The 15,391-nt window shown below is 39.2% G+C and overlaps 1 protein-coding gene across 1 annotated transcript; it reads right to left on the bottom strand.

Annotated features, from left to right (window-relative positions):
- Window positions 1–12,893: 12,893 nt before the first annotated feature.
- LOC138889790 (uncharacterized) lies at window positions 12,894–14,824 on the bottom strand. The gene is made up of 5 exons (XM_070173126.1): window positions 14,719–14,824; window positions 13,631–14,167; window positions 13,386–13,546; window positions 13,218–13,295; window positions 12,894–13,124 (listed from the first exon to the last, which is right to left on the bottom strand). The coding sequence occupies exons 1-5, from the start codon at window positions 14,822–14,824 to the stop codon at window positions 12,894–12,896; spliced, it is 1,113 nt and encodes a 370-aa protein (XP_070029227.1).
- Window positions 14,825–15,391: the final 567 nt, after the last annotated feature.

Below are 15,391 nucleotides of genomic sequence, written 5' to 3'. Positions count from 1 at the left end.
CCTCACCTGTTTGAGACTTTAGGTATGTTTCTTGACTCGTTCTAGGGTGAACGTTTGTTTAAGTTGGGGAGGATGTGACGACCCGGCCAATCGTCTCATGAGTTACCGCTCCATTTTCCCCATTTCTACTTCTTTATGCTTTGTTTATCCGTGTTATGCGGTATCGGGTTGGTCGGATCGAATCCGGAATAATTTTGGTTAGGTTTGAGACACTTAGTCTCTTTTGAGGAAGCTTAAGTTGGAAAAGTCAACCGAATATTGACTTATGTGTTAGAAGGCTCGAATGTGAGTTCTGATGGTTCGGTTAGCTTCGAGAGGTGATTTGGGACTTAGGAGCGCGATCGAAATGAGTTTTGGAGGTTCGGAGTAGATTTGGGCTTGAATTGGCGAAGTTGATATTTTGGCAATTTCCGGTTGGTAGGCGAGATTTTGATCTGGGGGTCGGAATGGAATTCTGAGAGTTGTAGTAGTTCCGTTGTGTCATTTGGGATGTGTGTGCAAAATTTCAGGTCATTCGGACGTGCTTTGGTTGGGTTTTTGATCAAAAACGAAATTCGGAAGATTTTAGAAAGTTAGGCTTGAATCCGATGTGTTTTGGTTGATTTGATGTTGTTTGAGGTGTTTTGAAGATTGGAACAAGTTTGGATAAGGTATTGGGATATGTTTGTGCCTTTGGTTGAGGTCCCGGGGGCCTCGGGTGAGTTTCGGAGGGTTGAACGGATCATTTTAAATTAAGAAAAATTGCAGAAAATGGTTTCAACTGTTGCAGATATTTTGGTCTTCGCGTTCGCGAAGGGTCAGGAAGGGAGGCGTTAGGTTTGGCCTTCGCATTCACGAAAGGGAGTTCCGCATTCGCGAAGGACCGGATTAGTAATCATCGCGTTCGCGAAAGGCTTGGTCGCGTTCGCATAGGTTGGTGAAGCTGAGGCATCGGGTTCGCGATGGTGGGGTCGCGTTCGTGAAGAAGAGTTTTGGTCAATGGAATTTTTGTGCTTTGCGAACGTGAGGTTTTGACCGCGTTCGCAAAGAAGGAATTAATGTCTGGGCAGAAAGTTTTTAGGGTCGTCTTGTCCGCGAATGTGGGGTTTATTTCCTCCATAGTTGGTCATTTTTTGAGCTTTTTGAAAGAGATTGAAGAGGGATTCAAGGGGAAACATTTGAGGTAAGAATTTTGGACTTAAAACTCGATTCTATTATGAAATCTACCTAATAAATCATGGAATCTAAGCCTAAAATAGAAGAATTAGGGCTTGAGATTAAGAGACATAAAATGAGGATTTGAAGGGCCATTTGGACTCCGATTTCAGTGTTATTGGTATGTATGAACTCGTGGGGAGATAAGAAATCCGTTTATGTGAAAATTTTCAAATTTCGAGATGCGGGCCCGGGGGTCGAGTTTTGGTAATTTTGGGATTTGTGCCATTTGTTGATTGTTTTCGCTTGGGATTCGTTCCCTTGGCATATTTTGACGTCCTCGTTCTGATTTTGGATAGATTCGATTCGAGTGGAGACCGATTCGAGGGGAAAAGGCATCGCGAGCTAGAGATTTGACCGGTTCGAGGTGAGTAATTATTGTAAATGATGTTCTGAGGGTTTGAAACCCTGGATTTCACATCGTAGTGCTATTTGAGGTGAGGCACACGCTTGATGACAAGCATGGGGTCGTGCACTATTGGGGATTGTGACTTAGTCTGTCTCGGATGACTATTTTGCTGCGTATTTGACTGAAATCTATTTGCTATCATCCTGATTTGGGCTGAACTCCATATTTGGGCTTCGTGCCAACTATTTGAACCCTTCGGGGATTTTTACTGGTATTTCCTCACTGTTTTGACTTTATACTTGAACTCAGTCATGTTATATTTCACTGTTTTTTGTACTCAGCCATGTTTACTCTATTTTATCATTTACATGATCTTTTAACTGATGTTTTGGGTTGAGAAACATGTGTTACTACTACCCGAGTGGCTTGTGAGGATTTCTGACTAAGTAAGGCCGAGGGCCTATGTTGTGAGGAAACATTTGATACTAATTATGAGGCCGAGGGCCTGAGATATGTACGCCACGAGGTGGCTTGATTGATATGAGGTCAAGGGCCTAGTGATGATGCCACGAGGTGGCTTGATTTTGCGCTTGGGCCGTAAGGGGCCCCTCCAGGAGTTTGTACACCCCTAGTGAGCGCGAGTACCCATTGTGATGTGAGATTGAGCCAGAGGGGCTGGTATTGTTCTATCTGATTGCCCAAGGGGTTGGTACTGTTCTAAGATGTTGCCCGAGGGGCGAGCCTTTATGTGTTTACTTTTCATAGTAGACTTTCAATTACCTGCTTAATCATTGAAAAAGGCTTTTCATGAAACTATGTTGAGTTAAAGAATTTTACCTATCTTTCACTAGTTTACTATTTTAATTGTTTTACTGCTTCATTATAGAATGTTTTGTGTCTTACGTGATTTCTTGCTTTCAGTCTTTATTTACATTTGTTACTCACTGAGTTGGAGTACTCACTTTACTCCATGAACCCCTGTGTGCAGATTCAGGTGTTGCTGATCCTGCCAGTGCGAGTTGAGAGCTCTTGGTAGATATCGGAGTCCACGAGGTAGCTGCTTGACATCAACAGCCCCGTGTTTCTCCCACTTTATCATTTCTATCTCTTATCAGACATTTGTAATAATTTGCAGACTTTTCAGACTTGTATTAGGTTTTATAGATGCTTATGACTAGTGACACCCCGTTTAGGGTTGTGTTGGGTTATTTTCCGCAAACTATGTTATTAGCTGCTTAAACCTTAGTTTAATTGATTATGCTTTATACTATTTCTTATTGTTTAACTATTTAAAAAATGGAATTGGGTTTAATTGGCTGGCCTTGTCTTCACGAGAGACGCCATCACGATCGGGTCTGGGTTTAGGGTCGTGACACATGGATTACAGAAAACTTAACAATGCCACACAGAAAGACCACTTTCCCTTGCCGTTAATTGGCCAAATATTGGTTAGATTGGCAGTGTGGTTTCACTTCTGCTTTTTGGTTGGATATTCGAGGTACAATCAGATTATAATAGCACCTGCGGATAGAGAGAAAACGTCATTCACTTGTCCTTATGGCATCTTTGCCTTTCGAAAGATGTCATTTGCCCTATGCAATGCACTGACCATTTTCCAGAGGTGTATGCTGGACATTTTCACTGATATGGTTGAATATATTATAGAACTCTTTATGGATGATTTCTCAGTGGTGGGAAGTTCATTTGATGATTGTATTAACAATATGAGAAGAGTGTTGAAAAGGTGTATGGAGACAAATCTGGTGCTAAATTGGGAAAAATGTCATTTTATGGTATAAGAAGGTACAATTTTGGGGCATCTAGTGTCAAGTAAGGTTATTGAGGTCAACCAGGCTAAGGTTGATGTGATAGAGAAGTTGTCACCGCCTACTTCGGTCAAGGAAATAAGAAATTTTCTTAGTCACACCATTTTTTACATACGATTTATAAAATATTTCTCTAAAATTGATAATCCCTTATGTAAATTACTTGAAAAGGATCACCCCTTTGTGTTTTTTGATGATTGCAGGTTGGCATTTGAAGAGCCTAAGAAGAGACTGGTGACTATACCCATCATCGTTTAATCCGATTGGGAGCAGTCATTTTCGCTCATGTATGATTCGAGTGACTATGCTATAGGAGCATTTTTTGGGCGAAAGGACAAAATTAAGCATCCAATCTACTATGCAAGCAGAACGATAAGCAGTGCACAACTCAATTATACCATGACTGAGAAATAAGTACTGGTTGTGGTGTTTACATTCGACAAATAAGGTTTTATTTGACAGGTTCAAAAGTGATTATTTATACTGACCATCCAACAGTTAGGTTCTTAATAGTGAAGAAGGAGTTAAAGCCACGCTTGATCTGTTAGGTTCTCTTGTTGTAAGAGTTTGATTTGGATATCCATGATAGGAAAGGAACGGAGAACCAAGCGGCATACCATATTTCAAGGTTGGAGGGAGCTAAAAAGAAAGTAGAGGTTGAAGACATGACGGAGACATTTCCGGATGAAAAATTACTATTAGTGGCAATGGAGGAGATGCCTTGGTATGATGATCTTGCTAACTATTTGGAAAGAGGTATTGTACCTTATGAACTCTCTTTGATTCAAAAGAAAAAGTTCTTTCGTGATTGTTGGTCTTATTATTGGGAAGACCCTTTACTTTTTAAAATCTGTGTGGATAACATGATCCGGAGGTGTATCCCTGAGAAAGATCAATCTTCTATTTTACAGTTCTGTCATGCGTCACCATATGGTGGGCACTTTGAGGAATTAGGATAGTTACAAAAGTGTTGGGTCAGGTAATGTGATGACCCGATAGGTCATTCTGAGATTTAGCCTCAATTTCCATATTTTGAGATCTCGATAGCTCTGTTTAGTATTTCTCGATTTGTGTGCACATTCCGTGTCTTGTTACAAAAATTCTTTATGTGAAAAATTGAAAAAAATGTGAATTTTGCCATAAAAATAGTTTCAGATGACTACAGTTAATATTTTGTGTAAACTAGCCCGGATCTATTTTTTGACGATCTTGGCAGGTCCGTATAGTGATTTGGGACTTGGACGTATGCCCAAAATTGAATTCGAAAGTCCATAACTTCTTTTGACTCATTTTGCCAAAATCTAGCATTTTTGAAGGTTGAAAATTACTAGATTTGACCGTAAGTCGACTTCTTAACTAACAGATTTGGATTTTGATATGGAAACTTGGAATAGGTTAGTATCGCTATTTGAAACTTTTCTACAAAATTTGGTTCAATTCGGAATTGATTTGATATGATTCAGACGCTTAAATGTGATTATAGTATTCTTGAGTTTCATTTTAAAATTTCATTCGTTTTGACGATCGATTCGTAGATTTAAATATTATTTATGAGATTTGATTATGCGAGCAAGTTCGTATGATGTTATTACACTTATGAGCATATTTAGTTTGGAGCCCAAGGGGCTCGAGTGAGTTTCAGACATGTTTTGGATGAGTTTTGCTAATGAAAAGTCTGTTGGTGCAATACCAGTTTTGGTGCTCTGTTGTAGATCTCGCAACTGCGAGGTCTGGCTCGCAATTGTGAGCCTCGCTTTTCCGAAAAAAATTTCACATTTGCGAGCATGGGCTGGGCTGGGTGAATCTCGCATTTGAGAGACTTTGTTCGCATTTGCAAACTGTGGACTTTCATTAAGTGATCGCATTTGCGATCACTGACCACTGGAATCTGCTTCGCATTTGCAAAGTTATTGACCGCATTTTCGATGGTGGTATCTTCGAAATTGCGAATATTTTTGTTGCATTTGCGACTTCTACTTTTTAGTGACAGGGTTCGCATTTGTGACCCTTGTCTCGCATTTACGATATTCGCAATTGCGAACAAGTCATCGCAAATGTGACATTTGTAGTTGGGTAAAAGAGGGGGGTAAATGGGACTTAGCTCATTTCTCACCATTTCTCAACCCTAAACACTCTATAGGCGATTTTTCAAAAGATTTTTCTTCCCAATTCATTGGTAAGTGACTTTAATTCATTTCTTTTTAATTACCCATTACATTTCATGAGATTTCAACATCAAATTTAGTATTTTTGTGGTAGAAACTAGGTATTTGGGTAGAATTGGGAATTTTTATAAAATTGAGATTTAGACCTCGAAGTGGGGTCGTATTTTAAAACAAATCAGGTAACCGGGCTCGGGGTGAATGTGTAATTGAATTTTGGTCCGAATCTCGATTTTGGCCAAGCGAGCCCGAGGTTCACTTTTTCAAAAATGATCTAAATCAAACCTTTTTTATTTGTGGGTAGTTTCTAAAGCTTATTTTGAATTAATTGGTCAATAATTTTCTAGATTGGGTTGGTTTGGAGGCGTGTTCAAAAGGCAAGGTCATGGTTGATTGATTGCTTGAGTTGTGGAGTGAGGTAAGTGTTGGGTCTAACTTGATTGACGGAATTAGGAACCCTTGAACTACATGTTATGTGAATTACGTGAGAAACGACGTATAAGCAAGGTGACGAGTGTATATGTGCCGTTATGTACTTGCTTCCATGTTTTTGTTACTTCATAATATGTCTTGTTTCATGCCTTAATTGCTACAAGCTTATTTGACTTCCATGCCACAATTGTTACTTGCCATTTAGTTATCTTTGTATTAAATTATCCATCTCTTCCATGATTCCATGCTTATTTACTATTTGTCTCCACTTGCTTTACTTGCGTACATAAATTTCTATATGTCTTACTTGTCTTATAGTTTTGTAAAATTTGTTGCCTTCTATAACGTAGTTCACTTGTATGAGTTGTTAATTTGTAGATATCGATGAGTTGGTAATGTTGAGATATTCAAGTTATTAGTGATTCTTTAATTATTATGTAATTCATTGCCTCGTACATTTACTCTCTTAATGTGGAAATTCTTATAAATTTTGGTTATTGATTGAAATTGTTTGGGGAGCGGGTTGCACGCCTCAACAGAAATTAAAAGGTAATGAATTGAAATGGCGTAATAAGGACGAATTATGATATTGACAGATGATGATATAGTAGAATCGGGTTGCGTGCTACAACGGATTGAATAAGTTGTATTTGCGTGTGACTGTTGAATTTGCCTCGGTATTTGAGATGAGTTTATAAGACTTGTTATTCTAGGACCTCTGATAGTTGGATTTTGAGTTCGTTGTTATGAGTTAACTACTTTAGTACCATTCTTGTCTTTTATGTTATTATTATTATTACTATTGTATACATGTATTGTAAGTGACCCGCCTTAGGCTCGTCACTACTTCGTCGAGGTTAGGATCGGCACTTACAAAGTACATGGGGTCGGTTGTACTCATACTATACTCTGCACTTCTTGTGATGATACCAGAGTTGGTCCCAGCTGCACTGAGTGAGGTTTGCTCGGATCTAGCTTTCAGCGAAGACTTGAGGTATAGTTGCACGGCGTTCGCAGCCCTGAAGTCCCCTTCTGCATCATTTTAGATGTTTATTTTGATTTCGACAGTTAAGTTTTATTTCATACCATTATCTGTAGTACTCTAGACGCTCATGTTCTTATGACACCAGATATGGGATCATATTTGAATTTCGTCGTTTATTAGTTTATGACCTTATTTCAGACTATCCAGTTCTATTATTGTCATTTAATTTGGAATTGTTAAAAATATTTAATAGATATAGCTAACGTTGGCTTACCTAGCGAGTAAAATTTAGGCGTCATCATGATTCCGAGGGTGGGAATTTCAGGTCGTGACAGGTTTGTATTGCTGACTCTATTCAAGGATGCCTATGCCTAGGTGAAGAGTTGTGATAAGTGCCAAAGAACCGACAACGTATCACGCCATCATGAGATGTCGATGACTACGATTCAAGAGGTGGAGGTGTTTGATGTGTGGGGAATTGATTTTATAGGACTATTTGTCAGCTCATATGGTAACAAGTATATATTGATAATAGTTGACCATGTCTCTAAATGGGTTGAAGCAGTGACTCTTCCAACAAATAATGCAAAGGAGCATTAGGATTTCTAAGGAAAAATATTTTCATACGGTTTGGCACTCCGAGAGCTATAATCAGTGATGGTGGAACTCATTTCTGCAATAGAGCTTTTGCAAGGCTGCTATAAAGGTATAGAGTTCGCCATAAGGTTGTCACACCCTACCACCCACAAACGAGCGGACAAGTAGAAGTGTCTAACCGGGAAATCAAAAGTCTCCTGACCAAAACAGTGAATGCTAATCGGACTGATTGGGCAAGGAAGTTGGATGATGCATTATGGGCTTACTGCACAACATTTAAAACTCCAATCGGTATGTCTCTATACAAGTTGATTTTTGGGAAAGCCTACCATCTACCGGTGGAGTTTGAGCAAAGAGCCTTATGGGCATTGCGGCATTTGAATTTGGATATGGAAACTGTCGGCACAAGTAGAGTTACAGAATTATATGAACTCGAGGAGTTTAGATTCCAGTCATTCAAGAGAATGAGATTGTACAAGAAAAGGATAAAGATGATGCACAATAAGCACATTCTAGAGAGGAACTTCCAACTCAGAGATTTAGCGTTATATAATTCGAAACTGAGATTATTTTCCTGTAAGTTGAAATCTAGATGGTAGGGACCATTTTGAGTTATGCAATTTGTTCCCAAGTGGAGCTGTACAAATTAAGTCCGAAGATGGGACTAACAGGTTTAAAATGAATGGGCAAAGGATGAAACAATTCCTTGCAATGATTGAAGAAAAATGAGAGTAAGATGTGATGTACTTAAGCGAAACCTAATATGTAATCAAAGCATAATCCTTAAGGCATATGTCGTGTCTCGATGTTATATCAGGCGCTTCATGTGAGGCAACCCATGGTTTTGTTGTAAATCGTCGTGCCATGACATTAAATTAAACTCTTGTTGAGAGGCAACCCAACGTTCATGATTTTTTTATTTTTTTATTTTTAATTTTTTTGGGGTGTCTGACATGTTTGTGAGCGTTGGGGGTATGAAAAAAGTGCAAGGAAGCATCATACAAGATGAAGAAAAAAATTATCATCAGTGACTATGCTCACCTAGTCCCAGCATACTAACAATTGTAATAACTTCATAAACAGTAAAGTATGAGGTTGGTACTAGACCTGGCACGCCACTTTTGGGCTTGTCTTATTGTCGCGCATTGCACGAACCCTAGGCACGCTCCTAGGTAAGTTAAATCATTTAAAAAAAATGAAATAATGAAATCACTAAAACCCAAATCCACGCCCAAGTTAATCACTTAAACCTGATGAACCCCATTCCGCATCACCTCTCTCTCTCTCTCTCTCGTTGGTCTCCCCACACCCAAACTCCCTGCCTACCCCTCTTTCCACCAACAACGACTGACCCATCCCTTCCTCGTCAGCCAATAGGTAATACCCAACCCCCCCCTTTTGTTTTCTTTTTCTCGTGCTAACAATTCTTTCCCCTATTCCAGCCCCTTAGGTTAGTTTTATTTTTAGTTTTTTTTTTGTGTTTTTGTTCTTTGGGTTGTATTTCAAATTTGGGGTCATTCTAGCTTGACATTGGTTAATTGTTGCTCATAGTGAGTTGGGTAACTATAATTCCCACCACCAAACTCTAATTAGGAGGCTTTTCAACTATAATTTGAACCACAACTAGCTTAGGAAGAGTAGGCACATCATGTCTTCGATGAATTTCCCGAATGAACTATTTGATAGTCTAGCAAATCTGAGTAGTGAACCTAATTATAATGGAGACATACATATGTTTTAAGTACAGGGTGGTCGTTTGGGGGTCTTTGGACTTAAATTCTAGTCATTTCGAACGAATGTAAACTCACGGCCAACTTCGGCACAAGTCGTGCATAACTCGTGCGTCACTTTTGCCCACTTGGTTTTCAATTGTGATAACTATTTTTACATAGATTCTAGTACTTTGTAGTAGTTGCTCATGACTCGTCTTGCACATGTACGCTCAAGCATTTAATTTGGGGTGCGATGCACCCAACTTCGCTTTGAATTTGTAAGCCTAGCTAATTTAATTTGGTGGTTCTGTTGCAGGTACTATGACTACTTCTAAGAAGCCTACCCGTAGCCACGACACAGGTGGAAATTGAAAACCTTTTCTGAAAAGCTGCAAAGTGAGGCAGGCAGACATGTCAAGCGTGCCAAGGAGGTCTGCACGGAAAATGTGCATGATAGAGTAGTGCCAGAGAATATTGAGGTGGCATTTGAGGCCACCACGGTAAATATAGAGCCGCATGTACCCCTCCCCCACCATGGAGAGCTCAGCAAGCATGTCAGTCTAGGACTAGAGAGGTCCATTTTCAAATTAGGGAAGGCACTTCATAGTCACAATAGGCTAAGAAGCGTAAGAGAACCGATGTTCAAGGCAAAAGGGAAAGAGAAGAAAGTAGTTGACTCCAGCTCTAAGGATGATGATTCTGAGGAGGATGATGAGTTCAAGGATGAGGTCTAGCCGTCGGAAAGGGAAGGTTAGCCAAGTGCTCCTGTTGATAAATCTGTCTGGGAGAAGGACTTTGTAAGTGAACTTGCAAGGCGAAAATGGGGGTGAAATTAAGCTGAAGCAGGTATATCCACATTTTATTGAACGCCCTTTGAACTTTGATGTTGCTAAGAAGAGTTGTCCGAATATTGTGACTGAGATTGAAGGGAGAGGTTGGAAGAATTTTGCTCAAGGGCCTAAAGGTTTGCCAACTTGACACTTGTACGGGAGTTGTATGCAAATTGGAATCCGAAGCGAGGTGATGACATTGTTTGGGTCCGTGGATAGATGGTAGATATCTCTACAGATGCTATCAACAGATACTACCGCGTTCACCCATAGCTTGAGTCCGAGTACTTGAGTAGAGAGCAGAATCCAAACTTTGACCACATGCTTGCTATTCTCACTGATAACACAGGAAGAGCTAAATTTTGTGATAGATAGAAGCTGAAAAAAATATACTTCAACAAAGAAGTTCGCTCATGGTTGAAAAGGGTCTCCATGCGGTTGATGCCGGCCACGCACAAGTCCATTGTGATTTGGCCATGATTATTTCTCGTATATACCTTGATGATAGGGATAGAAATCAACATTGGTGTGGTCATGTGAGTTCGAATGCAAAAGACCTGCACTAACATGCAGTGGACACTCTATTTTGCCCATACTTTGACTGTGTTATGTGAGAAGTTCGAGTTATGCAAGGCGAATGATGAGTTGATAGAGGGCATAAAGGATCACCCCATGACATATACCACGTCCAAGATGCGAATGAGAAACGATTAAAGGAATTGGACCAGAGTGATAGAGTAAAGACTATGGAGCATGAGATCTGCCAATTGAGATTGGATTTAAGGAATGGGATCGTGCATTTTAGGATGCTCAGGAGGCCAGAGATTGATGGATGCGAGATCAGTTTGCTATGCTTCTTGATGCAGTTCGTGGGGTGAGACGTGTAAGGCATGTTGGAGTCTAGACGGGTTTTGAGGAGACATTGGTGAGTTCTACTAATGGCACTCCTACTAATGAGCGGACTGAGGGTCGCGTGGAGGTTGTGATAGAGGTTACCCAACTAGGGAGGGTGAGTTGATTGCGGTAATTGACACGTCAAGTGTCTTACTACAAGATCCATCAGCATAGAGCACTAAAGCTCACGACCGGTCATCGTCGCAATCAGAGTGATAATGAGGGAGTTTCTAACACCCACACTACTTTTTTTAGGTAATTAATATTTTATTAATCACCAATACTCTTTACAATTCATAGCCTGCTTTATAAACTCAGCAGCTATATCTATCAGATACTCAAAGAAAAAAATCCCAAACCTACATACTATGTCGAATGAAATATAAATTGTTGAACTAAACTACTAATTCTTTTGGTAGCTCTCACATTACATATGTACGCTATTTCTCTAGCTATGCTATCAACACTTTTGCTTCTCTTTTGAAATATTCTCAGATTCCTTTCAATCCAAACACTATGTGTAACCTCTGCATACACCATTCGATACAATTGAGCTCCCTAAGATCTGCCTTTAGCACTCTGTATCATCCATTGTTGATGTTGCATCCAGGTATCTCAAACTACATCCTGACTTTGCATCCAGTATAAAACCTTCTGCCACACTGCCTTAGTAAAGAGGCATTCCACAAATAGATGGTCTCTAATTTCATCATGAAGTTGACATAGAGAACATTTTGAATCCACAACTACCCTCCCATTTGATCAATCTATATGCAGTTAAAAGTCTCCCATGCAAATGTAGCCACATTGTAAATATGTCTTTAGGTCTAGCTTTGTTTTGAAACATCATACACTTCCAGTTGACTCTTGGTATATTCCCCAGTAGTTGAAGGTAGAACTATCTAACCATGCTCTTGTTGATCTGCTGATTATGATGTACCTGTTGTAGTATTGTTATGGCACTCAGAATCTGCCTGACCATCCAGCTTGCCTGTTGTGGGATTGCCATGTCTTCAAGTTTCTTCTCTTTGATGTAGAATGCGTGAATCCACCCGATCCATAGTCTGTCTTGCTTACTTGCTACATCCCAACAGAGTTTTACTATAGCTGCCTTGTTCCATACTTGTAGGTTAATTAAACCCAAGCCCCCAATTGACTTGGGTGTGCACATCCTACTCCAAGACACTAGAGACTTTTTTGTAATGGTATTGATCCCAGACCAAATATAACTCATGTAGTAGGCCTCTATCATCTTCATAACTTTTGCAGGCAAGTTGAATAGTTGTGACCAATAGGATTGGATACAAAATAGGACAGTTTGGACCAGCTGCACTCTACCTGCATGTGAAAGCTTCTTTGCAATCCATGAGGATATCCTTGCTACAATCTTTTCTATTAGAGGATACCATTGTATCAAATAAAGTTTCTTGTAGCATGGGGAATGCCAAGATACTTAATGGTAACACTACAGTTGTGTAGCCCAACTTTTGAATAATCTCTAACCTGGTACTCTATTGCACTCCTCCAAATTACGCTGAGCTCTTCTTCAAATTTGCTTATAAATCAGAGACTTGAGAGAAATGGCTGAAACAATCATGCATATGAGAGATAGAGTTTAGATCACCTAAAGCAAATAGTAAAAGATCATCTGCATAGCTTAAGTGAGTGATCCCTAACTTTGCACACCTGGGGTGGAACTTGAAACCTTTTACCTCCTTTAATTTGTTGAGACTTCTACTAAGATACCCCATTACAATTGCAAATAGGAAAGGGGAAATGAGATCACCTTCTCTTAGGCCTTTGGCAGCATCAAATGGTGGGGTAGGCTCTCCATTGACCATGGTAGTGTAGTTGACAGTTGTTGCACACTCCATTATCCAGTTCACAAACCTTGCTGGGAATCCCATTTCAATCATAACTTGCTCCAAAAATCTCCATTCAACTGAATCATAAGCTTTTGAAGGTCAATCTTGATCATGCACCTAGCAGAAATATTTTTCCTTGTGTAACCTTTAACTAGCTCATGGGCTAGTATAATGTTATCTATTATCCTCCTTCCAGGTATGAAACCAGCTTGAGCTTCACTTATCACTGATGCAATAACTTGCTGAATTCTGCCAGCTAAGACTTTAGAGATTAGTTTCTACAACATGGAGCAGCAATCAATAGGCTTGTAGTCTCTTATTATACTAGGATTAGCCAGTTCAGGAACCAATGTGATAGAAGTACAATTCACAGCTTTATATAACTTTCCAGTACTGAAGAACTCTTTAATAGATTGGTTAACTTCATCTTTTATAATCATCCATGCCTTCTTGAAAAATAAAGCATTGTAACCATCAATTCCTTATGCTTTATCACTATCAATAGCACACAATCCAGTATAAATCTCTTTGTCAGAAACCTCAGCACATAGAGCAAGTTTCTGTTGTTGTGACAATATTGGACCATTATTCATAATCACCTTATTTATGGGTGAAAGAGAGTGTGCTACTGATCCCATTAAAGACTTATAGAATTCCACCACTTCTTGCTTTATGCTTTCTGGATGAGTAAGCTTATCTCCTATGATTGACACAAGTTCATTTACTTGTTTTCTCTAGCTTGTTTCTTTCATAACAGTTGCAAAATACTTTGTATTTGAATCACCCAGTTTGATCCACTTAGTTCTTGCTTTCTTCCTTAATACACTTTCTTCAATAAGAGACCATTTTTCTAAATTCTGCAACAACCTTTTCTCTTCTTCAATTGGGAAGTCATTGTATGTTGTATTGATCTTCTGTTGTACCTCCTCTAAGCTTATTTTGATATGCTCAATCTTCATAGTGATAGTTCTAAAGTGTTCAGTATTTAGGGTCCTGAACAAAGGTCTTAGTTCCTTCAGTTTTACCCAGATGTTCTTCATTTTTCCCATAGTATATGATTGATTCCATACTCTTTCTACAATGGATATAAAGATGTCATGATCTGCCCACATATTAAAGAATCTGAAAGGTGTTTTACCAGGTTTAGGAGCTGAATGAAGAGTAATCACCATTGGACTATGATCATATATGTATGGCAATCGATACTCAGTAATCACATGATCCCATTGCATCATCCACTCATAATTACCAAAAGCTCTGTCAATTCTGCTGCTGATCATTTCTGCATCAGATTGCTTATTAGACCATGTATAGTAATCACCTGTCCATGATAGCTCATTCAAATTTAGAGTAGTTACACAATCGCAAAGTCCTGCACTTCTGTGTAAGTAATAGGATTGACTATCATCCTATCATTAGTATATAGCACTGTATTGAAGTCCCCACATAACAACCATGGTTTTGTGATTCCTGCTGCAATGCTCTTCAAGCCACTCCATAACTGCTTCCTTTGTTCTATAGTATTGTATCCATATATAGTTGTAACTGCACAATCAACTATCCCCACCCTATCTTGTACCAGACAGTGTATAAATTGAGCTACAACACTTAGGATAGTAACATTGTACCACTGAGGATCACATGCAAGCCATATCCTCCCATTTGAAGCATCTTGATAGTTGGTAGCATAGTTCTATCCTGGAATTATTTTGTTATAATTCTGCTAGCATTATGTTCCTTAACTCTTATTTCCACTATAATTGCTAATTTTATTCTTTGGCTACTAATGTATTTTTTAACTCTTTTTGCTTATACCTCTTATTCACCCCTCTAATATTCCAAAATAGCCACTTCATCAGTATGTCATTCTGCCTCTCCCCTTATCAGGGGGTACATTGCTAGTACACCATGATCCCTTGTTCAAGGGCTCAAAGGAGTTCCTCATAGTAATAACTGATAAAGCTGGAAAGTTTACCATATCCAGCTCAATTCTGTTCTTTATAGCTTTGCCTTTGTCCACTGTTCTTTCCACTATACACTATTGTTGGAAGGGATTTTGCATAGTATTCTCCGGAACATTTGTCTGATCCTTCATTTGCTGTATTTTCTCAATGTCTACATCTTCTACTTGACCAGGTTTCTGTGGTACAAGTTGTTGTAAGCTAGTCTCCTCTGCTCGCTTAGTTTGATTAATAGCTTCTTTTACTGGTCCTTTTGATCTCCATTCCATAGTGACTTTCTTTGTTTCTCTTCTCTTACCTTGCTGCTTATCTTGTTGCTTATATTGTTGTTGTTCTACACCACATCTGCGTCCAACCACTAAACATTTCTGGTAAAATTCAGGTTTCCAGTCTTACCTAACTACCTGTAGAAATGTCCTTCCATTAGGATCCATGATTGTTATCTCTGTAGGCAATTCTCTTGTAATATTCACTTCTATCATCATCCTTGCAAAGGATACTCTCATTTTCTTTCTAGTACATTCATCTGCATAGATTGGAGTACCTATTGCACTAGCCACTCTACTCAAAGAGTCATGACCCCA

The sequence above is a fragment of the Nicotiana sylvestris genome, chromosome 4 (genome assembly GCF_000393655.2).
Source record: "Nicotiana sylvestris chromosome 4, ASM39365v2, whole genome shotgun sequence".
NCBI lineage: Eukaryota > Viridiplantae > Streptophyta > Magnoliopsida > Solanales > Solanaceae > Nicotiana > Nicotiana sylvestris.
This window is presented reverse-complemented; position numbering and strand designations above follow the sequence as displayed.

What these genes read in the sequence shown, in the direction of transcription:
- LOC138889790 (XM_070173126.1), bottom strand. Translation starts at nt 14,824, where the DNA reads ATGGTAAACTTTCCAGCTTTATCAGTTATTACTATGAGGAACTCCTTT. An exon ending in ACCCCCTGATAAGGGGAGAG is followed by an intron (nt 14,168 to 14,718) that starts GCAGAATGACAT and finishes TATCATGGACAG; the next exon opens with GTGATTACTATACATGGTCT. An exon ending in AACTAAGTGGATCAAACTGG is followed by an intron (nt 13,547 to 13,630) that starts GTGATTCAAATA and finishes TGTCAATCATAG; the next exon opens with GAGATAAGCTTACTCATCCA.